Source organism: Oncorhynchus mykiss, chromosome 14 (genome assembly GCF_057628025.1).
Source record: "Oncorhynchus mykiss isolate SJ-2025 chromosome 14, ASM5762802v1, whole genome shotgun sequence".
Lineage (NCBI taxonomy): Eukaryota > Metazoa > Chordata > Actinopteri > Salmoniformes > Salmonidae > Oncorhynchus > Oncorhynchus mykiss.
In genome coordinates this window covers 13,445,683-13,470,463 of record NC_143035.1, presented here as the reverse complement: position 1 = coordinate 13,470,463, position 24,781 = coordinate 13,445,683, and the positions used below count along the sequence as shown (strand labels likewise).

At 41.8% G+C, this 24,781-nt stretch overlaps 1 protein-coding gene across 2 annotated transcripts; it reads left to right on the top strand.

The window, feature by feature from the left end:
• The first annotated feature begins 200 nt into the window (after positions 1-200).
• On the top strand, positions 201-24,756 carry LOC110488833 (palmitoyltransferase ZDHHC5-B). Of its 2 annotated transcripts, none has more exons than XM_090198382.1 (12): positions 201-622; positions 13,554-14,992; positions 15,099-15,220; positions 15,294-15,451; positions 15,911-16,083; positions 16,168-16,270; positions 16,370-16,537; positions 16,676-16,808; positions 16,898-17,006; positions 17,092-17,192; positions 21,095-22,053; positions 22,465-24,756. In XM_090198382.1, the coding sequence occupies exons 7-12, from the start codon at positions 16,515-16,517 to the stop codon at positions 22,568-22,570; spliced, it is 1,431 nt and encodes a 476-aa protein (XP_090054508.1). In that variant the 5' UTR covers positions 201-622; positions 13,554-14,992; positions 15,099-15,220; positions 15,294-15,451; positions 15,911-16,083; positions 16,168-16,270; positions 16,370-16,514; the 3' UTR covers positions 22,571-24,756. The 2 variants fall into 2 exon arrangements, with proteins under 2 accessions (XP_090054508.1, XP_036798872.2); XM_036942977.2 differs by having other exon boundaries at positions 204-622; positions 16,370-16,461.
• The last annotated feature ends 25 nt before the right edge of the window (positions 24,757-24,781 follow it).

Below are 24,781 nucleotides of genomic sequence, written 5' to 3'. Positions count from 1 at the left end.
GGGGTAGTGTGTGTAGATAGGCGAGGGAAAAAAATATTTGATTCATTTTGAATTCAGGCTGTAACACAATAAAATGTGGAATAATTATTGGGGTCTGAATACTTTCTGAAGGCTTTATAATTCTAATTCTATTTTCTAGGCTCCACATGTTGCCATGTAAACTATTAATGTTATTTCCAACAACCAATGAGCAAATCCGTTGGAAATCAGGATGCATAGCTAGATATTAAACGTTGAAAGGCCAGTCTCTCGCAAATGACAGGAGTGGAATGATAGCTATACAGCCTTGTACTCAGACAGACTATTGTAGACGTGCCTCTGTTGCAAAGCTGTAACCTGCTTTAGATAACGGGACCACTGTCCGGAGCGACCTCTGGCATGTTGAAAGCTTTCAAAAATATGTCTGTAATCCCCGCCCAAGGCCACACCGACTCCACAGATAGAACAAGGAGCGCAGACTCACCGGGAATGACGCTAATCTCAATCACTGATTGGACAAATGTCCCAAATTAATGGAGCGAGGGCAGTTCCGGGATTCCAACATTGGCCTAGCATACTAGCAATTAGCCTCGGGACCGAAACGCACTCTTAAGTACTTGAAAACATCAGCCCTGGACGTCAGGTATGGCTTGTTTGGTGAACTGCTTCTTCCAATAATATCCAAGTAGCTAATTTAACTGACAGTTTATAGTTGTACTGTCTCAAGCGGTGATCAAACAAACTTACCCTGCCTTGGTTTACGTTAACTAGCTAGCTAACGTTAGTGCATTGGATTTCTTGCAGTTTCACAACGGCTCTCAATACGTTATATTAGCCTCTTGTCATTTTGTTACATTTGCAGGTTTGGACAAGTACAATATCTTGATAGCCTAGGTAGCTAGTTACCTAGCATACACGGCTGAGTCCAATGTTGTCTAGCTGTGTTTAACATTGATGGAACATGTAATCGAACAGATTTGATAGAAGAGAGGTGCTGTCTGTCAGACTCGACGTCACTCAGTCAGTGTGTTTGGAAATTTGATTATGGTCAGGTGTACGCCAATGCTGAAAAATATGGCTTGCTAGCTAACGTGACAATGGCCTGACACTGACTGGAGTAGAGTCAGGGTACTCTGAACGGGGAGAGTTCAGGATTAACAGCCATTGAAGAAGGGGTGATTTACTGTGTGTGTGTTACGTAAAGATTATTAGTCGTCTGCTAATTGAGTGGGGCACATACCCTCGTTCATCAACCTCCAGCAGCATTTCTTTCACAGATACAAACAGTCTGTGTAGAGAAGGTAGGGCTGTTCTGGTGCTAATATGGGCGGTGTTCACTTTGAATAGATTATATACAGATTGTGTATGTCAGGTGTTGATTGTATCGGTATGTACCTTTGCACCTCTGTCATAGGGGGTGTAGAGTTTTTCGCCAACTAGCTGGGTTGAAGATTGTGGTGCTCAGGTTCCATTATATAGTCCAGCGCGTAAGAACAAAATATACTCAATTTGCATTTTGATACAATTAGCGAACTTGGCACACAAATACTAGATACCTTAAGGAACAATTTAAAGGTTGGAGGCAGTCTGGGAAGCCTATCATTCAACCAGGGTGACCATTTTAATAAAATGGCTGCTGTCATTTGGATTTTCTGTTAGAAGAATATAGGGTGTTATCATTAAACAATATCAAAATGACTAATGTTATCTACCTACTAAATAAACCACACAAATCATATAGACAATATTTCTGACCATAAGGGCTCCCGAGTGTGCAAGAGGGGTCACTGCAGTACCTGGTTCGAATCTAGGCTGCATCACATCCGGCCGTGATTTGGGGTTGAATCACGGACAGCGACTACGTGAAACAAATGGTTGACTTTGATTTCACACATTGCTAGGGCATGTCAAAATAAGTATTTTTGGCTATAGTGCATCACTGATTTTGTCCATTACCTCCCTGACAGCCATTTATATTATGGCTGCCAACCAGCTGCATGTGGCCATATTGGACTAGATTCACTTGGCCATATCTCCATAATTAATTGGTGCATACAGCCTAGCCTTGTTGCAAACCAGCTTTCATGGCAGAATTGAGCTAAAGAGGGGTCGGAACCCTGTGTAAATCAGTGATGCCTCGCAACACGTCAAGCCAATCAAATGTGTTTTATTTGTCACATGCTTAATCTACACATTTTGTTTACGAACATTGAAATGCTTACTTACGGGTCCTTCTCCAACAATGCAGAGTTAAAGATAATAGAAATAGTGACTCAAGGAATAAATCACCTTTGGCAGCAATTACAGCCTCGGGTATGATGCTACAAGCTTGGCACACCTGTATTTGGAGAGTTTCTCCCATTCTTCTCTGTAGGCCCTCAAGCTCTCAGGATGGAGACTTGTCCCGAAGCCACTCCTGCACCATCTTGGCTGTGTGCTTAGGGTCGTAGTCCTGTTGGAAGGTGAACATTTGCCTCCAGTCTGAGGTCCTGAGCACTCTGGAGCAAGTTTTCAGCAAGGATCTCTGTACTTTGCTCCTTTCATCTTTTCCTCTATCCTGACTAGTCTCCCAGTCCCTGCCGCTGAAAAACATCCACACTGCATGATGCTGCCACCACCATGCTTCACCGTAGGGATGGTGCCAGGCTTCCTCCAGATGTGACGCTTGACATTCTTGGCGAACTCCAAGCAGGCTTTCGTGTCTTTTACTGAGGAGTGGCTTCCATCTGGCCACTACCATAAAGACCTGACTAGTGGAGTGCTGCAGAGATGGTTGTCCTTCTGGAAAGTTCTCACATCTCCACAGAGGAACTCTGGAGCTCTGTCAGTGACCATCGGGTTCTTGGTCACCTCCCTGACCAAGGCCCTTCTCACCCGATTGCTCAGTTTGGCCAGGCTGCCAGCTCTAGGAAGAGTCTTGGTGGTTCCAAACTTCTTCCATTTAAGAATGACGGCGCTCTTTGTTCTTGGTGACCTTTTAATGCTGCAGACATTTTTTTGTGCCCTTCCCCAGATCTGTGCAGCTTCACAATCTTGTCTCTGAGCTCTATAGACAATTCCTTCCACCTCATGGCTTGGTTTTTGTTCTGACATGCACTGTCAACTGTGGGACCTTACATAGACAGGTGTGTGCCTTTCCAAATAAGGTCCAATCAATTGAATTTACCACAGGTGGACTCCAACCAAGTTGTAGAAAAATCTCAAGGATGATCAATGGAAACGGGATGCACATGAGCTCAATTTCGAGTCTCCTAGTAAAGGGTCTGAATACTTATTTCTGTTTTGTACTTTTAATACATTTGCAAAAGAAATCTAAACCTGTTTTCGTTTCGTTATTATGGGGTATTGTGTGTGTGTGTGTGTGTGTGTGTGTGTGTAGATTAAGGATTTATTTTATTTTATCCATTTTAGAATGAGGCTGTTATGTAACACAGTGGAAAAAGTGAAGGTGCACTGTATGTACTTATAGGTAGGGTAGGGGTGAACTCACTAGGCAACAGGATAGATGGACAGTAACAGCAGTGTAATGTGGTCAGTGAGTTTGTGTGGCATCAGTATGCATGTGTGTGTGTTCAGCAGAGAGACGTTTAACCTATTTTAACAAAATACTTTTTAGACCATTCAGCTTTCACACAAAGTAAAAGTCTAAACTTATCACGGCAACTGGTTTGATACATTCACCTCTGGAGGTAAATAATGGACTTACATTCAGTCATCTTGCTCTGATTTGTCATCCTGAAGGTCCCAGAGATAAAATGTAGCATAGTTTTGTTTGATAAAAATCTATTTTTATATTCACATGTAGGAACTAGGTTCTACAGTTTGAACCCCTGCTGTCTCTTGCCTCTCCTCTGTCTCTTGCTCCACACCCACCCCACCTGGCCATCTAGACGTGTGAAAGTTACTGTATAAGCTAATGATCCATCATGTACATTCCTGGGGTTGTTTAAACTAATATTTTGTATTACCATATATTTTTTTGTGAACTGTATAGTTATTTACTTAAATGTATCAATTGACCAATTCAGCACATTCGGGCAGACTTGATACAAAATACTGTGCAGTATTGCAATGCTTCACTGGATCAAAATCAAACATTGCACATACACAGCTGCCATCTAGTGGCCAAAATCTAAATTGCACCTAAACTTCAATATTATATTTTGACCTTTCTCTTGCATTTCAAAGATGAAATATCTACCAGATCTAATGTGTTATATTCTCCTACATTAATTTCACATTTCCTCAAACTTCAGTGTTTCTTTTCAAATGGTATCAAGAATATGCATATCCTTGCTTCAGGTCCTGAGCTACAGGCAGTTCGATTTGGATATTTCATTTTAGGCGAGAATTGGGGGGGGGTGATCCTTAACTGACACATGTATGCATTGCATGCACGTGACCAATAGTGCCTGACCTATAGCATATCATAATCGCATCAATAAATTGGTTATAACAAACTCTGAACACATGACAGCAAAATGGATGCAGATGCATACATGTGACCAATAAACCCGAAACGGGGGAATGTTTACTGATTTACGAGCTCGTGCTAAAGGGGAAGTCGGATGTTTGGAATAAATTTGACTAGTTATGTTAAATATTGGAGACAAAGAAAAAGGAGGAAGTGCTGTGTGCCATGATTACAAAGTCATTTTTCTGATTGGAATAATGTAAACGACACCAAATAAATTATGAGTCTTATGTACTTTTGTAAAGCCTTTATTACAGCAAAGACTAAACAGTCACATTCATTTGTGAATGCAATTTCCGAAATGGAACAGTTTACTTATTGTTTACACTAATTATTCAAGGGTCGCATTATTTTATAACATGCTTGATTGCATTTCAAAACATGAATGACTCATATGCTGTGTGATGACACGTATGGATGAATGATTGATTGATACAGTAGCCTATATAAGTATTGAAGTAAAGAGTGTAAACGACACTAAATAAATTATAAGTAATAATAACACATGGTGGTTCATTTCTGTATTATCAAATGAGTAGAGACAAACCTATCACACAGGTCAGAGTTATACTTAAACTGAATCTTTATTAGTGAGAGCTTTGCAATAGCAATGGCTGGTCGACGAATCACGCTTAGATGATTTGTTGAGAGCCCCGAGACAAAAGTACAAAGGTATTTTATAGCCAAGATACACCCCTTTCAACCTACATGATGAACAACAGATATATAGAATGGGTCACAAGGTTAAGATTTGTATGAAAGATACCGGTAATATTGTATGGGTTCCTGCACGTGACCAGCTGCTATAGCACTGCCTCAGCCTCCCAAGAAACTTAGCACTGTCTCCCATTTCAACCTCAACATATTTTCTAAGCACACTCACAATTTGTCTGCATAGGTTATGATACACAGTCACCTGCACAAAAATGCATACAGTTTGAGATTCAAAGCTATATCTTCAAAGACATTGAAAAGCACATATTTAATGCATAGTGCATGCAACAATGGAGTTTAACCTTTCTGATCTCCCCATCCCGGATCCGGGTTCGTGAATACAGACTCAAGCTCATTACCATAACGCAACGTTAACTATTCATGAAAATCGCAAATGAAATGAAATAAATATGCTAGCTCTCAAGCTTAGCCTTTTGTTAACAACACTGTCATCTCAGATTTTCAAAATATGCTTCTCAACCATTGCAAAACAAGCATTTGTGTAACAGTATTGATGGCTAACGTAGCATTTAGCATTAGCATTCAGCTGGCAACATTTACACAAAAAAACAGAAAAGCATTCAAAAAAATCATTTACCTTTGAAGAACTTCAGATGTTTTCAATGAGGAGACTCTCAGATAGCAAATGTTCAGTTTTTCCTGAAAGATTATTTGTTTAGGACAAATCGCTCCGTTTTCTGCGTCACGTTTAGCTATGAAAAAACCCCTGTATCCAGGATTGTGTAAATCTATCAGCAAGCTCATTAGCATAACACAACGTTAACTATTTATGAAAATCGCAAATGAAATGAAATAAATATGCCATCTCTCAAGCTTAGCCTTTTGTAAACAACACTGTCATCTCAGATTTTCAAAATATGCTTCTCAACCATAGGAAAACAATCATTTGTGTAAAAGTAGCTAGCTAGAGTTAGCATTTCGCGTTAGCATTTAGCGTTAGCATTAGCGTTAGCATCCAGCACGCAACATTAACAAAAACATAAAAGCCTTCAAATAAAATCATTTACCTTTGAAGAACTTCTGATGTTTTCAATGAGGATACTCTCAGTTAGATAGCAGATGCTCAGTTTTTCCAAAAAGATTCCTTGTGTATTAGAAATAGCTCCGTTTTATACATCACATTTGGCTACCAAAAAAAATCCATAAATTCAGTCCTCAAAACGCAAACTTTTTTCCAAATTAACTCCATAATATCGACTGAAAACATGGCAAACGTTGTTTAGAATCAATCCTCAAGGTGTTTTTCACATATCTCTTCATTGATACATCGTTCTTGGAAAAATGCTTTCTCTCCTGAATCCCAGGAGAAAATGCCCGCACCTGAAGATTACGCACAAATTTAGACAAAGGACACCGGGCGGACCTCTGGAAAATGTAGTCTCTTATGGCCAATCTTCCAATGATATGCCTACAAATACGTCACAATGCTGCTAAGACCTTGGGCGAACGACAGAAAGTGTAGGCTCATTCCTTGCGCAATCACAGCCATATAAGGAGAGAATGGAAAACAGAGCTTCAGAAATTCTGCTAATTCCTGGGTGATGCATCATCTTGGTTTCGCCTGTAGAATGAGTTCTGGGGCACTTACAGACAAAATCTTTGCAGATTCTGAAACTTCAGAGTGTTTTCTTTCCAAAACTGTCAAGAATATGCATAGTCGAGCATCTTTTCGTGACAAAATATCGCGCTTAAAACGGGAACGTTTTTTATCCAAAAATGAAATAGCGCCCCTAGAGCTCTAAGAGGTTAATAAAATAAGCTTTAGTTATCCCTCACACTCCAATGGATCAGCATGGTATGGTGGAAATGACTATTTCCATCCCAGAAAGTAAAATTAGCATAGCTTGTTAGACAAATCCAGGTAGTGTGACTCCTGGTTAACGTGAAATGTATTCTTCTGGCGTCCTTTTCGTTGACTTCAGATAGCTTTACAGTGGATGGCCATGATAATGTCCCAATTTCAATGTCTCACCTGAGCCGCCATCACCTTTACCACCCATTTGTCTTGTCCTTTCGTCTACCAGAAACATAAGAAGTTTAGAACAGATTTCTCCCCATGCCCACTCCGCGTGGACTCCTCTCACACTCATGAGAAGTCATGAGAGAAAAGCAGTTGATAGCTTAGATCGGATGCTGTACACCGGTTTCTGGCTTGGACTCATTTCTCTCGGTAGAAGTGGCGTGGACAGGGCCATATTGAACGCCTTTGTCATTCTTCTTCAGCCAGTTAGAGGGGGGGTTTGAGGTACACACACTGTTCTGTCCAATTATCTCTTCCATGCATTAAGATACCATCTGATGTCACTTTTCATGATAACCTCGCGAGGACGGATCAGAACAACAGTTTAGTTCAGTTCATTAATCTATATGATAAATAATTAATTTGACCAATTATTCTTAATACAAATTTCAAAGAGAATAACAACACATTATTCTTTCAATTTGGCTTATACTCCCCATCACACTGTCAACTCTCGCAGAGCCACGGGATCAGGAAGTTAGACCTCGAACCCATCGGGAATAGAACAGAACAAACAACGCAACAATACACTCCTTCACACATCACTTCATACACTCCTACACATCATTCAAGGTGTGTAAACTTCAATCCAAAACCTCAGAGGACTGTTCCCTCCCCCATTTGTGACACAACTCCCCATATGAGTAATGTGTAAATAAACACTACTGGTCAATTTTTTTTAAACAAAATTACAAAAAACAAATCAAATTTAAAATCACTACTCTTAAGAACTCCATAAAGGAAAAATAATTGTGCCCATATGGTCATAGGAAAATAAACTTAAGGCAGCCTACCCTTAGTCAAAGGCAACACCCTCTCTTTCTTCACATTGGTCCAACTTACAAATATGGCTAACTATAAACTTCATCATAATTATCAGTATTACAAAATACCTTTAAATCGGTATTACAAATGACCTTAAATTCATTGTCCAAATGGATTTCCAATGAGGGTGATCAAACCACAATGGAAAGTCATGACCGAGGTCATACAAACCCTTCAAAGAAGTGTTTCTTACTATATTACACAAATTAATGAAAAACAGTCAAACATTTCATACATGTTTTTTCACAGGTTTCCAGTACATTCCTTTTTATCAAAATAATTCACGTGTTTAATTCAAACTCAGAAAATTAAAAACTTCTGAAAATTCCATGTGTGTGCGCCTTTAAGATACCTTGGCACTAAAAACAAATGGAAAACTCACTAAAACCGAAGGAAATAGAACACACATCAAACATAGTATTTTAAAAACACCAACAAATAGTCAAGTGTTTTGTGTGTGGCTATTTGCAAACCTTAAGGTAAAAACAAACAAAAAATGGCCAGGCCTTATATCATTTGGTATTTTACAGCCTTAATCTCACTTACTCTTCCCAAGATTATAGCCCCAGGAAACATTTCAAAGAGAGTCAATAAAACCCACATTTTCCTGGAAGAAAACACAAAACATTTTGTCAGCATTCACTCTACTAACACCGATTCAGCAAACCAAAAGTTAACTACAAACAAAACCTGATAATAATGATAAGTCCACTGTACTCCCTCAAATCACTAATCATTAGTTTTAAACTTCCTCAGTGTTTATATGTGCTTAATCTAACATGCGCTACCCTTAGACATAATTATCCTGGTATCGTTACTAGACCAATTTCCAACAAATATGTGATAGCTGTTTCGCCTTAGATTGTTCCTGTTACCCCTCTAAATGTAATTCCCCCCCCTGTAGTAAATAACTCAGCGTAAGGAATCCATGATATTTAATAAAAAGTTGTTAGAGACGTGTTCTCCTACGTCTCCCTTAACATACATACTGTAGGTGACTTCCATCAGTCCCGGAAGTAAGAATACTACTCAAAGCACATCAGATAATACAGCGTTTCAGTAAGTGAAATTGACACCTAAAAAAAAAACAATAACCAATAAAGAAACCCACAACCCCTTTCCAGTAATCTAATCATTTCAACCTGTTGCATAAAGTTAGTAAAAATATAAACCTGTTGTTTAACAAATCTAAAACCTTTAAAAAGTTGGTGCTGTCTCATCAGCATAATAGTCAAAACAAACTTTCCCACTCTTGGCTACGATGTTGGCATGCCCCAAAGGTCAATACTGTTCAGCTTTAATGATCTACCTTCTGTCTGTACAGGGTCTGAAGTTCCAATGTATGCAGATGATACAGTGATATATGTGCATGCAAAGAGCAAACAACAAGCTGCACAAGAACTCACTACTGTAATGGTGCAGGTGACAAAGTGGCTCAGGGACTCATGTTTGCATCTCAATGTAAAAAAAACAAAAAAAACATTCTGCATGTTCCTCACAAAGAGGACAACTGATGCCACTGCGCCAGATGTCTGTGTCAGGGGAAAAGCTCCAGGTGGTAGCCAATTTTAAGTACCACGTTATCATACTTGATTCCAACCTCCTATTTTAAAAAGCAAATGAAAAAGGTAACTCAAATAACCAAATTCAACCTAGTTAATTTCCAATACATACGAAATTGTTTGACGCCAGAAGTAGTAAAACTGTACTTCAAATCTGACACTCCCCCACTTATTATACTACTTGACTAGTTGGGCCCAAGTTTGCTTTACAACATTAAAACCCATTCAGTCTGTCTGCAAACAGGCTCTCAAAGTGCTTGATAGGAAGCCCAATAGCTATCATCACTGTTACATTCTCAGAAAGCATGAGCTCCTAAATTGGAAAAATCTTTTGCAATACACTGACGCATGTCTTGTATTCAAGATTCTAAATGGCCTGGCTCCCCCTCCACTCAGTACTTTTGCTAAACAGAAAACCCAAACCACAAGGTCTACCATGAGAGATGACTGTATAGTTAGACTAAAGGTGATTTTCCTTAAGGGAACTATCTGTTTTCTCTGTGAGAGCTTCCCATGTCTGGTCATACCCTGCCATTAGACACACACAACTGTGATTAATGTGCACTGTCCATGTAAAAATCAAATCAAACTCAAACTGCAATCCACTTTAATGACTGGACATTGTACCACGTAATGGAAACAGATTATAATGTTAGAATACATTAACGTCCTGCTCAAATTCACTGGTGTCCCCTAAACAATAAAACCAAGCAACAATAAAACCAAGCAACAATATTCAGAAACTATCACAAAAAGTTTCAGATTCAACTATTCAGACCTGAATCCCTTACAGCCTGATATAGCCGCTATAACTAACACTCCAATTCTTACCAGTAGGGGAAAAAATATAATCCATACTCCAACAACGTTCGGCGCTTACCTCTATCGTAAGATTAAAAACAAACTTTACAACTTTCTCCTCTCTTTCGGCTTAAAAATAACATGTAATGCGCCAAATTTATAAAATACATCAGTCAATCCATAAGAATAGAAAAAAAAACATTTCGGTGGGCACAACTCTATTGCAATTACCTATCTGCTATTATTAGAATTCTTTAGATTTAGTTAACTGTCTCTTCTTTGATTCAGTTATTTAAATATGACTCCATTCTCAATGTTATTCCAGCAGACCATTTAGGCAACAGACAATGTGTTACATCGAAATTGCCTCGCTATTTATGTTGAACAAATTAGTCTTTCAATTTGAACTAAGCAAGCTGTTAAAACGTTCAGTTTATATCTTAAACACTAGCGGCCGTATCTTTCCAAGCAAAACATACCAATAGTTGAATTCCAATCAGAAACCCAGATTTTAGACAATACCATAGACCCAATGCTATTGAAATGACGAAGAAACCCTGCAAATAACCCAATTTACAATTGTCTGTAGTCGTAAAATCCGACACATACTAACGACACAATTCCCAGAAAATAGCCTTAATTAAAGGTCCAAGCGTTTCTCTGGAAAGATTCTCACATGCCAAAGGAATAGATTGGCAGTCAGAGTTAAATCGACATTCATTGACTACTAAACACATCTTGCGCTTTTTAATAAAACTAGATTGTTTTCTCGTGCCAAGTATTTCAAGTACTTTACATCACATTAATCACGCAATGATAATTAGTTTGATGGATACCATAGGCTTTGTACGACGTTATAAATTACGTCGAGATTCCATCTTAATTCACTCTTAACTTTATGGAAAAAGGTTTATTCAATAAATCCAGCAACTCCTCTCATACTGGGATGAAAAAAAGAAAACACATTTTCAGGCCTTTTAGTGCAGTTTTATTTCAAATGTAGTACCCAGACAGAGAAAATCCCAAAAGCTTTTTATAGTAACATCGTCAGGGTAAGTTAACCAAAAGTGGACACACTCCAATCAGTTTCTAGAGCACAATTGCCCAGACTTTGTAGACAGTTTAATAATGCTTAAATCTCATCTTTATCAAATTATCCATTAAAGATACCAACTCAACTTACGTATGTAGGGCCTCCCAGGTGCCACCAGAGGTTCTGGGTTCGAGCCCAGGCTCTGTCGCAGCCGGCCGCGACCGGGAGGCCCATGGGGCGGCGCACAATTGGCCCAGCGTCATCCGGGTTATGGAGGGTTTGGCCGGCAGGGATATCCTTGTCTCATCGCGCACTAATACATAGCAGACAGTATCTGCTGTGTCAACAGTTTTGATTATATAGAGACCAGTGTCTGTCCCTCCGACTCCAAACTGGAACCATCTCTCCCTGGTACCATATAGAACAGAAACATTAACTCATACTCTGGAATGCTCTTTAGTTTTTATCACCCAAAAGACATCGTAATACTGCCAGAGGATATTTATCTCCCAGAGGCCCATCCTCAGTGGAACACACACAATAGTTAACAAAATACTCTCTTCTGTTGCATAAAACAACCATTTGATGCAATAAAAGTATTAGAACAATCTTTCAATTTTGCTCTCACAAACAACAACAAAAGTGTAAAGCCTTTAAAGCATAGAAAAGATGGAAAAACAGCCACATTTGTATAATTGTTTATCCGACATGTGGTTGCTGATGCTTAAAGTTTTATAAAGCCAGGATATATAAACAGTTAGGCTATTGATTATAGACCTAATTAAGTTGGGGTTTCCTCTCTCCTCACTATGCTAAGACAATTAAGGCAAGTGCTGTTTTCTCTTCTCCTAACTCAGCTGCTGCCTCCGCCGCATTGTTCTCAACACCAATATGCTGGATAACGTTGCTATTATGCACATAGCAACACGGACTAGGCGCCAATTCAACAGCGCACTGATTCGTTCAGAATGATCGCTATCCAATGCGGTAGAAGGTGCATTTGTTATAAAATAGAATTTTTGTTAGTGTTGCACCATTGTTTTTACGTAATATAACCATATACAATTTCAGTAGCACATGTCTTAGTGATGGACTGTGCCATCCCCACGGCCTCCACAATGGATCAGTCCACTCAGACAGGCGCCAATCAGACTGGTGTCTTGTACACCATGAAATTCAAAAATAAATTGTTGCTACTGCTTGACCAACACCATTGACCGAACAATCAACTAGTTGACTAAATGGGATCTGGTTGACTGACAGGCTCCCCAGACTGCCTCCAATCTTCAATGTTCCTTAAGCTATCTACTATAGTATTAGTTCACCGAGTTTGATCATTATACCATAAAATGCACCTATAAGCTAGCCAGTTTGTAGTCCTAGAAAAACGGAAATGAAACCTCATGTTTGTGTTCATTTTGTTCTATGAGATAATATCAGACAGTTAACATGACATGTATGAATTATGAAGCCTTTATGTGCTTATGCATCAAAGTTTGCAAAAAGTGATGTTAGCTGATGAAGATTCTCAGAACAAAATGTATACGATCTCCTAAGCCTGTGTTTACCAGGCTTTGTAGGCTTTGGCCAACAAGCCATGGCAGAGTTAGCCTCCGTGGGGGCCTACAAAAACACGCCATTACTATTGCTCTCTATTACCTAAGATCTGTTTTCAGTGTTCTAATGGAACAGGACTTTTCCCTCAGGTGTTACATGAGATCTGTGTGGATAGGAGGTTCTGTTATGAATACCTGTGTCTGTGTGTGTGAGTGTGAGAGAAAGGTTGTGTTTGTGTGTAAGGAAGAAAGATGCTTTTAGACACACCCTTTTCCTGGTTAGTCAGTGTTGTAAAATGAAAATGGAGTAGAGTTGACAAAATGGTCAGGTTTCAACACACAACCTGCCACTCCCGAGACATGCACAATTCTGCTCTGGCTTGCAACAACTAGCTACAGTATGTAAAGAATTATTGTCATACCTTGCACCACTACTATGTTTTTCATGGCTGCATTTGTGTTAGTGATGGTGTGAGGTTTGTGTGTGTGTGTAATTACTAATGGTTGAAGTTTGTGGTGTTGGTTAATGTTATTGATGTAACATGCTCTCCATTTCTTTCTGTTTCAGGAGGTGCCCTCCGATTGGCCTCTTACCCAACGGCGGTGTGTGACAGAACACTTGAGTGTGTGCGAAGAAATAAAGCGGGCGAGAAAGAAGAGGACCTGCAGTTGTCTGAGTGGCTTATTCTTCTTTCTGCGTGGCTCCATTTCAAAGGGATCATGGGAAAAGAGGCATGTTTACGGCAAAACCATGGCGACACAGATTTAGGCTCTGTTTGGGCTGAATTGATTTGACCTGCACTGCACTGTCACAGACTGAACAAAACCGCTAGATAAACAGCTAATTGGTCCAGTTGACCCAACAAGACTGATCTCACCATTCTTTCATATTGACGGAGTACTGAAATAGTGGATACAACATTTTTAAATAGCTTTTGTGTACAAGTTTTAATGTTTGAGAAAGCTGCAAGTGGATTTTTGCTGGGCAGCTTTAAGACTGGCTTAAAGTTGAGATTTTTGTTTGTCTCAACCGCTGCTGCCTCCGCAGGATATAGAGCCTTGAACTCTCCCCTTTGCAAGCATTCTGTCGCACTTTTCGCTATCTCACAAACACACATTTCAGTGCCTAGATACACCTTTTCTAAGACCAGAGTTCAGTCGATGGTCACTGCTCTGCTAGAGAACCCTGTTCTGCTGTTTCATAGGATGTCCTGTTACTACCTCCTCATTTCTGCCCCACATTTCCCTTACCAGAATTTGTAAATGGACAACTGTTAACACTCAAGCACTGAGTAATAGCTGAGGCGTTATAGCAAGTTAGTGTTCAATGCCTGTGGAGGGTTGGTTTGTTGTCTCACCAGGTCAGAAAGTGGTTGTTCAAGCAGTTCGTTGTGTGTGTGTCCTTGTGGGTCTTTGTTGCGCTACGCAGGAGAGATTTTGTTGATTTATTTATATTGTTGAACCAAATAAGGTTACATGAAGCCATATAGAAATATTTCTAAGAGTCGCAATTATTTTTGTATCATAGTGTAACGTTTTTAAGATGTGTAAAAGTTATATAGTCTAATATATACCTGCAAAGTTCTACACATGTAAACAAAGGTGTAAACTTTACTATAAAATCATTATTTTAGTTTTTATGTGGTTTTATTGGCTGAAGTGCAAATATCTGGCTAGCTTTCGCTAAGATGTTTCTCCCAAATGGCTGCTTTGTGTAATATTACAAGTCCCTAAGATCCTTCCCTTCTATCATCATGCTCCCTTATCCCTTACGGACACCGAGGTGTTCCCTCTGACCCGTCCACCACCCTTCTCTTTAGATATACCCCTTCTACCTCTCTCTTTCTCTCTCCCTCTGATGCCGGGGTTTAGTAGTGGGGGGCTAGGGGGAGAAGTGGGTGGCCCCGCCTCTTCTTCTCCCCGTCGGTTCCACCCCAGCCGCTATGTACCCGTCTCCGCGGCAACCACCTTTCTGGTCGCCTCCACCACACTCTTCTTCTGCTTCACGTGAGTAAGACACACGCACACACACGCGCACACACACACACACACACACATTAGATTCCATGTTATATCTCGATCTCGCTTCCCCCCCATCCCTCTCTCCCTCCAGGTGTCCGTGGTTGTCAGAGCATGTCTCCTCCGTCGTTCCCATCTATAACGCTGTGGTCTTCCTCTTCACCCTCGCCAACTTCTGCATGGCCACCTTTATGGACCCAGGGGTCTTTCCCAGAGGTAAGGAGAGTGTTAAAGATAAATGACTTAGGTGTGAAGAAAGTGTGTAAGGTTTGTGCGTGTGTGTTCACAGCGGAAGAGGATGAGGATAAAGAGGATGATTTCCGCGCTCCGCTCTATAAGACAGTGGATATCAAGGGCATTCAGGTCCGGATGAAGTGGTGCTCCAGCTGCCGCTTCTACAGACCGCCCCGCTGTTCACACTGCTCTGTGTGTGACAACTGTGTGGAGGTAAACACACACACACAGACCTGTACTTCTACAGACCGCCCCGCTGTTCACACTGCTCTGTGTGTGACAACTGTGTGGAGGTCAACACACACACACACACACACACACAGACCTGTACTTCTACAGACCGCCCCGCTGTTCACACTGCTCTGTGTGTGACAACTGTGTGGAGGTAAACACACACACACAGACCTGTACTTCTACAGACCGCCCCGCTGTTCACACTGCTCTGTGTGTGACAACTGTGTGGAGGTAAACACACACACACAGACCTGTACTTCTACAGACTGCCACCTAGCTCACACTATAGGTGGTATAACGGGTGACAACTGTGTTATAACATGTTGTCCGTGGCAACAGTAGAAATATCAGAGAGACATCAGTTATTTGATTATAATTATTATTTTTTTCCTCTATTGACCCTTTTGTGACTGTTTTGACCTGTGTGTGACCTGGCAGGACTTTGACCACCACTGCCCATGGGTCAACAACTGTATTGGGCGCAGGAACTACCGTCACTTTTTCCTGTTCCTGTTGTCCCTGACGATCCACATCATGGGTGTGTTCGGCTTCGGCCTGCTCTACGTCCTCCACCACCAGCACCAGCTGGACAGGGTTCACTCCGCTGTCACGTATCCTTATTGACACACACACACACACACACACACACACACACGCTAGTTGTTGTGTTGGTGTCCTTAACTGTGTGTTCCCAGTATGGCTACAATGTGTGTTGCTGGCCTCTTCTTCATCCCAGTTGCAGGTCTTACTGGTTTCCACATGGTACTGGTAGCTCGGGGTAGGACCACTAACGAGCAGGTACGTCTGTCTGTGTGGGTCTTGGTGTGTTTTCCTCTGAGAGGGCTGACATGATCTACAAAATAGACCATCTCTCTCTCGCGCTCTCTCTCTCTCTAGGTCACAGGGAAGTTTAGGGGCGGCGTTAACCCTTTCACCAATGGCTGTCTGAGGAACATCTCACACGTGCTCTGTAGCGCTCAGGCTCCCAGGTTAGCGACCGTCTCTCCTTCATGCCTCCTCATTTCCTCTGCTGTTGCAGCTTATGGTTGAACAAGACCCTCAGGGGTAAGGAACTCAGTATAGCCTCACTGTTATGGTGGTTAACTAAATATCTATATAATAATATTTCTACTGTGTAATATAGTATGAAGTTGGTGTATGTTTCAGGGAAGTCATTCATGTGTGTTTTGTTGTCTCTGTCAGGTATGTGGGGCGGTGGCGGGGCAAACAGACAGCGGAGGTGCAGCCTCCCTTCCTCCGCCCGCCTCTCTCCGAGGCCCAGCTAGAAGCCAAAGTCCTGGACAACGGCATCCAGAACGACTGCCACAGCACCAGGGTACACACACACACACACACACACACCAAATAAACTCTTAGCCGTCTCTCGTGTGTATGAACAGTCTTGTTCCTTCCTGTCCCTGTCAGTCTAAGAGCAGTTTAGAGCAGATGGAGAGCCAGTCAGCTGATGCAGAGCCTCCACCTCCTCCCAAACCGGAGCTCCGCTATCCTGGTCTGCCCCGCGCTGACACCGAGGGTGAGCAGTGAACACACACAAGCACTCTCGTATCCCACGGCGTTGTGTAGTTTTTAAACGCTGTTTTTTTTTTTTTTTCAATCAGAGAGCAGCTTGCTGTCTGACGGTCCGCCCACTCCATCTATGTACCGGCCGGCCTATAGCAGCCCACAGATGAACCACACAGCTCTGACACACCCAAACAAGGTATGCACGCATGCACACACAGACATACACATGCATACATTCCCCTCCATATTCGGGCTGTGACGATACCACAAACACGAAGCAGACCACTCTTCAGTCCTTTAAAAACCTGCTGGATGTAAAATATTGTGTGCTATAGTTTGGAAAAGAAATACATGCGACTGGTTTACAACATAATGATGTTTGTTTCCAACATTAGGGCTGTTTTCCTAAAGAAGTTAAATCCGCTTTGTGTTTTGTTTCCTCGCCACGATACTAACGAGTATCGCGATCCTGGCCCTACTCTGTATGTATTTGGACGCTGAAGCTAAAACGTTTAGTTTGGCTCTATACTCCAGCATTTTGGGATTTGCAATTAAATATGTTTTAATATGAAGTGGCAGTACAAAATGTCACCTTTTTTTTATTTGAGGGTATTTTCATACATAACTGTTTTACCGTTTAGAAATGAAAGCACTTTATTGCCATTTCACTTGCTATTGGACAAAACATCATCTGAAACACAACCAAAACAAGCTGTAAATGCATCCAACAAGTTTGTAGCGTCACACGCTTGATGAAGTCATTGTCCAAGGAATATGGGCCCAATATACTTTAGACTACTTTAATACACTAGAAGTGAGTTTTGTCCAACTACTTATGATATCATAAAATTATATGAAGAACATTCATTTCTAAATGGTAAAAAAAAAAATATATGTATGAAAATACCCTCTGTAGCTCCCTCCGGTAACCACGAGCACAACCGTTCCTTGATTTTAACTGGCGGATTTATTCTGTAGTTTTAGTCAGAATTATCACCTTCCGTGAGAACTATAAAGTACAGTGACTTGCGAAAGTATTCGGCCCCCTTGAACTTTGCGACCTTTTGCCACATTTCAGGCTTCAAACATAAAGATATAAAACTGTATTTTTTGTGAAGAATCAACAACAAGTGGGACACAATCATGAAGTGGAACGACATTTATTGGATATTTCAAACTTTTTTAACAAATCAAAAACTGAAAAATTGGGCGTGCAAAATTATTCAGCCCCTTTACTTTCAGTGCAGCAAACTCTCTCCAGAAGTTCAGTGAGGATCTCTGAATGATCCAATGTTGACCTAAATGACTAATGATGATAAATACAATCCACCTGTGTGTAATCAAGTCTCCGTATAAATGCAGCTGCACTGTGATAGTCTCAGAGGTCCGTTAAAAGCGCAGAGAGCATCATGAAGAACAAGGAACACACCAGGCAGGTCCGAGATACTGTTGTGAAGAAGTTTAAAGCCGGATTTGGATACAAAAAGATTTCCCAAGCTTTAAACATCCCAAGGAGCACTGTGCAAGCGATAATATTGAAATGGAAGGAGTATCAGACCACTGCAAATCTACCAAGACCTGGCCGTCCCTCTAAACTTTCAGCTCATACAAGGAGAAGACTGATCAGAGATGCAGCCAAGAGGCCCATGATCACTCTGGATGAACTGCAGAGATCTACAGCTGAGGTGGGAGACTCTGTCCATGGGACAACAATCAGTCGTATATTGCACAAATCTGGCCTTTATGGAAGAGTGGCAAGAAGAAAGACATTTCTTAAAGATATCCATAAAAAGTGTTGGTTAAAGTTTGCCACAAGCCACCTGGGAGACACACCAAACATGTGGAAGAAGGTGCTCTGGTCAGATGAAACCAAAATTGAACTTTTTGGCAACAATGCAAAACGTTATGTTTGGCGTAAAAGCAACACACCATCCCCACTGTCAAACATGGTGGTGGCAGCATCATGGTTTGGGCCTGCTTTTCTTCAGCAGGGACAGGGAAGATGGTTAAAATTGATGGGAAGATGGATGGAGCCAAATACAGGACCATTCTGGAAGAAACCCTGATGGAGTCTGCAAAAGACCTGAGACTGGGACAGAGATTTGTCTTCCAACAAGACAATGATCCAAAACATAAAGCAAAATCTACAATGGAATGGTTCAAAAATAAACATATCCAGGTGTTAGAATGGCCAAGTCAAAGTCCAGACCTGAATCCAATCGAGAATCTGTGGAAAGAACTGAAAACTGCTGTTCACAAATGCTCTCCATCCAACCTCACTGAGCTCGAGCTGTTTTGCAAGGAGGAATCGGAAAAAATTTCAGTCTCTCGATGTGCAAAACTGATAGAGACATACCCCAAGCGACTTACAGCTGTAATCGCAGCAAAAGGTGGCGCTACAAAGTATTAACTTAAGGGGGCTGAATAATTTTTCACGCCCAATTTTTCAGTTTTTGATTTGTTAAAAAAGTTTGAAATATCCAATAAATGTCGTTCCACTTCATGATTGTGTCCCACTTGTTGTTGATTCTTCACAAAAAAATACAGTTTTATATCTTTATGTTTGAAGCCTGAAATGTGGCAAAAGGTTGCAAAGTTCAAGGGGGCCGAATACTTTTTAAAATGAAAATACAGTTGCAGCACACTCTTACAACCTTCTTATCTTACGAGTGACTTATTAGCTTGATATAACTCTGAAGTGCTTACATACATAAAAACAGTTTAGCCGGATATATAACAGTATCAGATTAAACGCATGAATAAAGGAAAAATAACTCATTGGCTGCTTATTACAGAAGGGAGGAAATCCAAAACTTCACGCTTCTTATTCCTGGCATGAATTCACACTTCATCCTTAATTATTATAACGTTACCATCCTAACATACACGCTTCATCCTTAATTATTATAGCATTACCATCCTAACATACACGCTTCATCCTTAATTATTATAGCGTTACCATCCTAACATACACGCTTCATCCTTAATTATTATAACATTACCATCCTAACATACACGCTTCATCCTTAATTATTATAGCGTTACCATCCTAACATACACGCTTCAACCGTTACGAACTACACCCGAAGACACGAAAAACCTAGCTAACACAGTGTGGGATTGCCTTCCCTCCAAAGGTGTGTTGCTAAAATAATGATCCCCGTTACACCAGTTCTTAGTCACGTAGTTCCGCTTGTCATTTCCCCTGCATAGTGAACACGTAAACAATTCAAACAAAAAACAACGACATTGACTTACAGGTTAACTGTCAGTTACACCCTCAAATAAAAGCTCTGTACTGTCGCCTCATATGAACCATTCATTCTCAAATCCATAATGCTGGAGTATAGAGCCAAATGTAACAATTTAGCTACCCTGTCCACATGCATATGGAGAGGAGTGTATACATACTCACACAGTCCAGACCTTTAACATTAGAGATGAGCGACATCGTGAGATCCATTCCCTGAGATGACGTAGCTCTACTCCTTTAGTTTAGAATCTTCTCCTAAACACAGGGTCAAATCAGTTGATAGCTCAGCTATAGAAGGCTGGGTGGGATTAAGCCTAGGGCATCCAGGTGGGACTAGCAGAGACCCCTCTCTGAGGTCCGAGCCTTTCTTCTTTCCTTTGTGTTTAACTCCACCCCCCTCTTTTTTTTTGTTTTTACTCTGAATTGATCACTCAGTGGCCATCAGTTGATCAGTAAGTCTCAGTTAGTGTCGTGTGTGTGTCCCCATTTATGTCTGTAAAAAGGTGTATGCTTGTGACCCCCCCCCCCCCCCCCCCCGACTCTGCATTTACATGAATGCCGGTATTTTTATAGATTTCTATGTTTCTGTTCTTGTGGCGCTAATGTTATTTTGCAGGGTGAGTGTTCTTGGTAATGTGATGCACCAGTAGACCTTCATCCTCCCCTTCTGGCTCTCTGTAGAAACTGTGATCTGTACAAATTTCTATGTTGTCTTCTGTTGAGGAAAGTCTCCTCAAAGTAATCCCTTTGTAACATACGCTCTTCATTTTACCTTCACTGTTGCTTACTACTCTTCTCTCCTATCATTACCTTCACCACCTCTCCCTCTCTCTCTCTCTCTCCAGATGATTCGTGGGGACAGTCTGGACTCTCCCTCCATCCGCCAGTCGAGTTGCCAGCCCAGCTATCGGTCTGAGCCCAGCACCCTTGATGGGGGGTCGATAATAGGTGTGGGGGTGCATAAGGGGGGAAGGGAAAGGGGCGAGGGCCCCGGGGGAACCAGTGGGACGGGTGGTGGCGTCTCGGGGGGCATCTCCGGGTACTCCCTAGGGGGGCGGTCGTACACTTCCTACCCCTCATCTCTTGTCTTGTCCACCGGTGGCTCCCTCTCCTCCAGCATGCGCTCTGCCCACACGCACCACAATACTCTGGGCACGCTCCAATCAGAGGGCACCACCGACACCAGCTACAAGAGCCTGGCCAATCAGACACCTCGGAATGGCAGCCTGTCCTACGACAGCCTGCTGACACCGTCCGAGAGCCCAGAGTTTGAATCGGCTGCTCATGAGCTGTCCCCCCAGAAGCCCCACCCCCCCGCAGCATTTCCCCCGGCGACGACCTTCTCCTTGCCGGCCCCCGGGGTCGGGGATGCGCCCCTGCAGGGGTACACCTCACCCTTCCTCTCTGCACAGATGGCCCAGCAGAGAGAGGGCCAGCTGCTCCAGGGCTCTGCCTCTTTCTCCTCCCCCCACAGGGCGTACCTTCGCGCCATCAGCCCGCCCCTGCCGACTCCTCCCCCACACACTGCCCACCCCGAGACACCGCACCTCCTCCACCAGGACACCAGACACCCACACCTCCGTGCCTCCTCCTCTCGCCCCCTTCCTCCCGTCTCTGAACAGCCCTCCCCGTCCTCCCCCCGTGCCTGTTCCCCTGACCCCCCTGTGTCCCCCCCGCCCCGAGGCCCCTCCCTGGGGCAGTCTCTCTCCTACACCCGAGAGGCAGGGCTCCAGCACAAGGCTCGGCCAATGGGAGGAGGTGGTTTGTCGGGAGGGGGCGGAATCGGAGGGACCCAGGCTCCACAGTGAGTAGAGATCTGAGCCACAAGCCTGGTACTCTTCGTACTCCTCCTCTTCCTCCCTGATTGATCTATGTGAACCCTCTTCCTCCCTGATCTGTGTGAGTCTTTTCCTCCTCTTGGTATCAGTAAGTTTTTCTGCTTGAGTGTGTTTTTAATGTGTATAAGAACTATGCTCAGATGTAACTGTAGTGGGATGTATATCTGTTTGAATTGTGTCTACTGCTACTGTCTTCTCACTCCTGTCTGTTCTTTGCCCTTTTCCTCCACCCCAATGAGCCTTCTACTCTAGTAACCTCATCATAAGTCTTGTTATTACAGTCTATTTTTGAATCAGATCTACTCACCTCTTCTCTCTCACTCCGTCACCCCATCTGCATCCTTACCCCCCCCCTTTCCCGCCGACTTTCCAATCAGATCCACATCTCGCCCAGGCTTGGCCAATCACAGTACATCTAAACCAGGGGGCGGGGTGAAAAAGGTGACCGGCGTCGGAGGCACAACCTATGAGATATCGGTTTGAGTGACAGACGTCCGCCCCGGCCAATGATAGAAAGAAGAGTGTTCCACTGGACAGATTCCCATTTTCTTACTCTGAGGGACTTCAAGATGGATGTTCACTAAAATGCACCCACACAATGGTCAATATGGAGTCGGATAGTGGAATAGAAGTGTGTTGGCTCACTGGTATTTAAATTACCTTCCTATCCTTATAGGGCAACTGGCCATCTTTATCTGCCAATATTTCATATTGGATGTTGATCAGTGTTGGAATGGGACAACCTTACCTCGGCCTCTCTGTGAGCCATAGACTGTATAACATAAATGCTATTATGACTGCTGGGTACTAAACTCTCTCTATAACACTTATATAATATATGATTTGTTTTGGTACATTAACACATGGAGAATTTATGCGATAAAATATAATCCTGGAAGTAAGGCTTTTTAACCAATCAGTATGGTGCCTGAGAGGGAGCATATGGACTGGTGACCAATCATGGCACTCTGTGGTTCAAGACTTCCTGCTCCATCATATGGATGGATCAATCACAATGGATCCCCACTCCACAGTAGTCATTAATTAGTTAGTCTGCAGTGATTATTCAAAGACTGTGCAGAGATGATGCCTCAACCACTAGAATTTCATTTTAGTTTTCTAAAAAACCAAAGCTTTATTTAATTGTTTTATATAAATGTCTAAAAAAATCTTTAAGAATTATTGGGTCAGATGATGAAGATATAGTTTATTTTGCTTTGTGACAAACTGTTAATGTGAGCGAGTTAGACTGGTCGCTTGTTTTGATTGAAGGCTGCTTCAGCCTGTCATAGATCTCGATGGAATATTCATCCAATGTGATGATCCTCTCTGACGGACAGCTGAAGTGACATCACTGAGGATGTTGAAAGCCACAAAGAAAATTGAAATTCTGAATCATAAATACAGCACAAGCCTCTTTGTGGAATGTACACTCAATGTTTTTTATTGATACATTATTCAAATTCTGTTTGTAGTTTTAAATGATTGTCCTTTTGATGTTCATAATGTTTTCTGTCAATCGAATGCTAGAAAAACCTTATAAAGATGTCTAGCCAAATGGGTTTAGGGTGGGAGGGGCTTATTTATTTGAGCACACAGGGAAACCTTTGCGCTCTTAACACTTTTCCAAACCGATCTCACCGTCCTGGAGTTGGATGAAGTTGCCCCTAGACAATAGGGCTTTTGACCCTAATGGTTAAGGTTAGGACTAGGGGATGTTAAGATTATCCTAGATATGTTCTCAGAAGGGTCATTTATAACCCAGAGCCCACATCGCTGTCATAGTGCCTTGTCCTTAAATTCTAATGTACTTGGACAATTCCAAGAAATCAAATTCTGGGGGGTGGTTTATTTATGGTATAATGGTATATTTATAGATATTCTGTAGTAATGTCTGATTGTTAATAGAACTATGTATGATGTGCTTTGGGGGGAGGGGGTTGAAATTGAGGACTGTTTTGATTGTTTTTTTTGCCTTGATACCATTTGTAGTAAAACTAAACATTGTGTTTTCTACAGTATTTCATATGACTACAGCCAGATAAGAATGTTATATTTTAGTTTGTTTTGTAGATATTCTGGCCTCTTGATTTCTTTATTTTGAATCTCTTTATGGTACAATTTAACATTTTGGCCACAAATACGTTTAGGAAGGCATGGTCAGAAACAGAGTGTTTGTGGGTGAGAGGTGGTGTTATGTTTAATCCAAAACTATGAGAGTTGGAATGTCAAAGCTAGCTGAATATAACACATGTTATGTTCTGAAGCACACAAAGTAGACTATCCCACCAACCAATCAAACAGCAGCATGGCCAGTCAGTGTGTGTGTGTGTATGCGTCCCCCTCGTTTAGATGTGTGTGTGTGTGAGAGAGAGAGAATATCCTTGCCAAATGCACACCTGGTTGATATGTATGATGACAATAGTTAAGCATCATAATGGCACAAATAGTCAGACATACAGGACTGGAGAAAGTCTGACTTACTTTGGTGGTGAAGAAGTGAATATACATGAGTAAATTAGAATACTGTTGTTGTAAGCTGTGCTGAATGGAAAGAGTGTCACAAATTACTTCAATGATGAATATGAAAAAGACATTTCCAAAATGGCCTTATGAAGTGGTTTTTAAAGATGTCTTCTCAGATTAAAAGGTTGCCCTGATGGAAAAACGTGTATGTCTTCAATCAAAAATCAG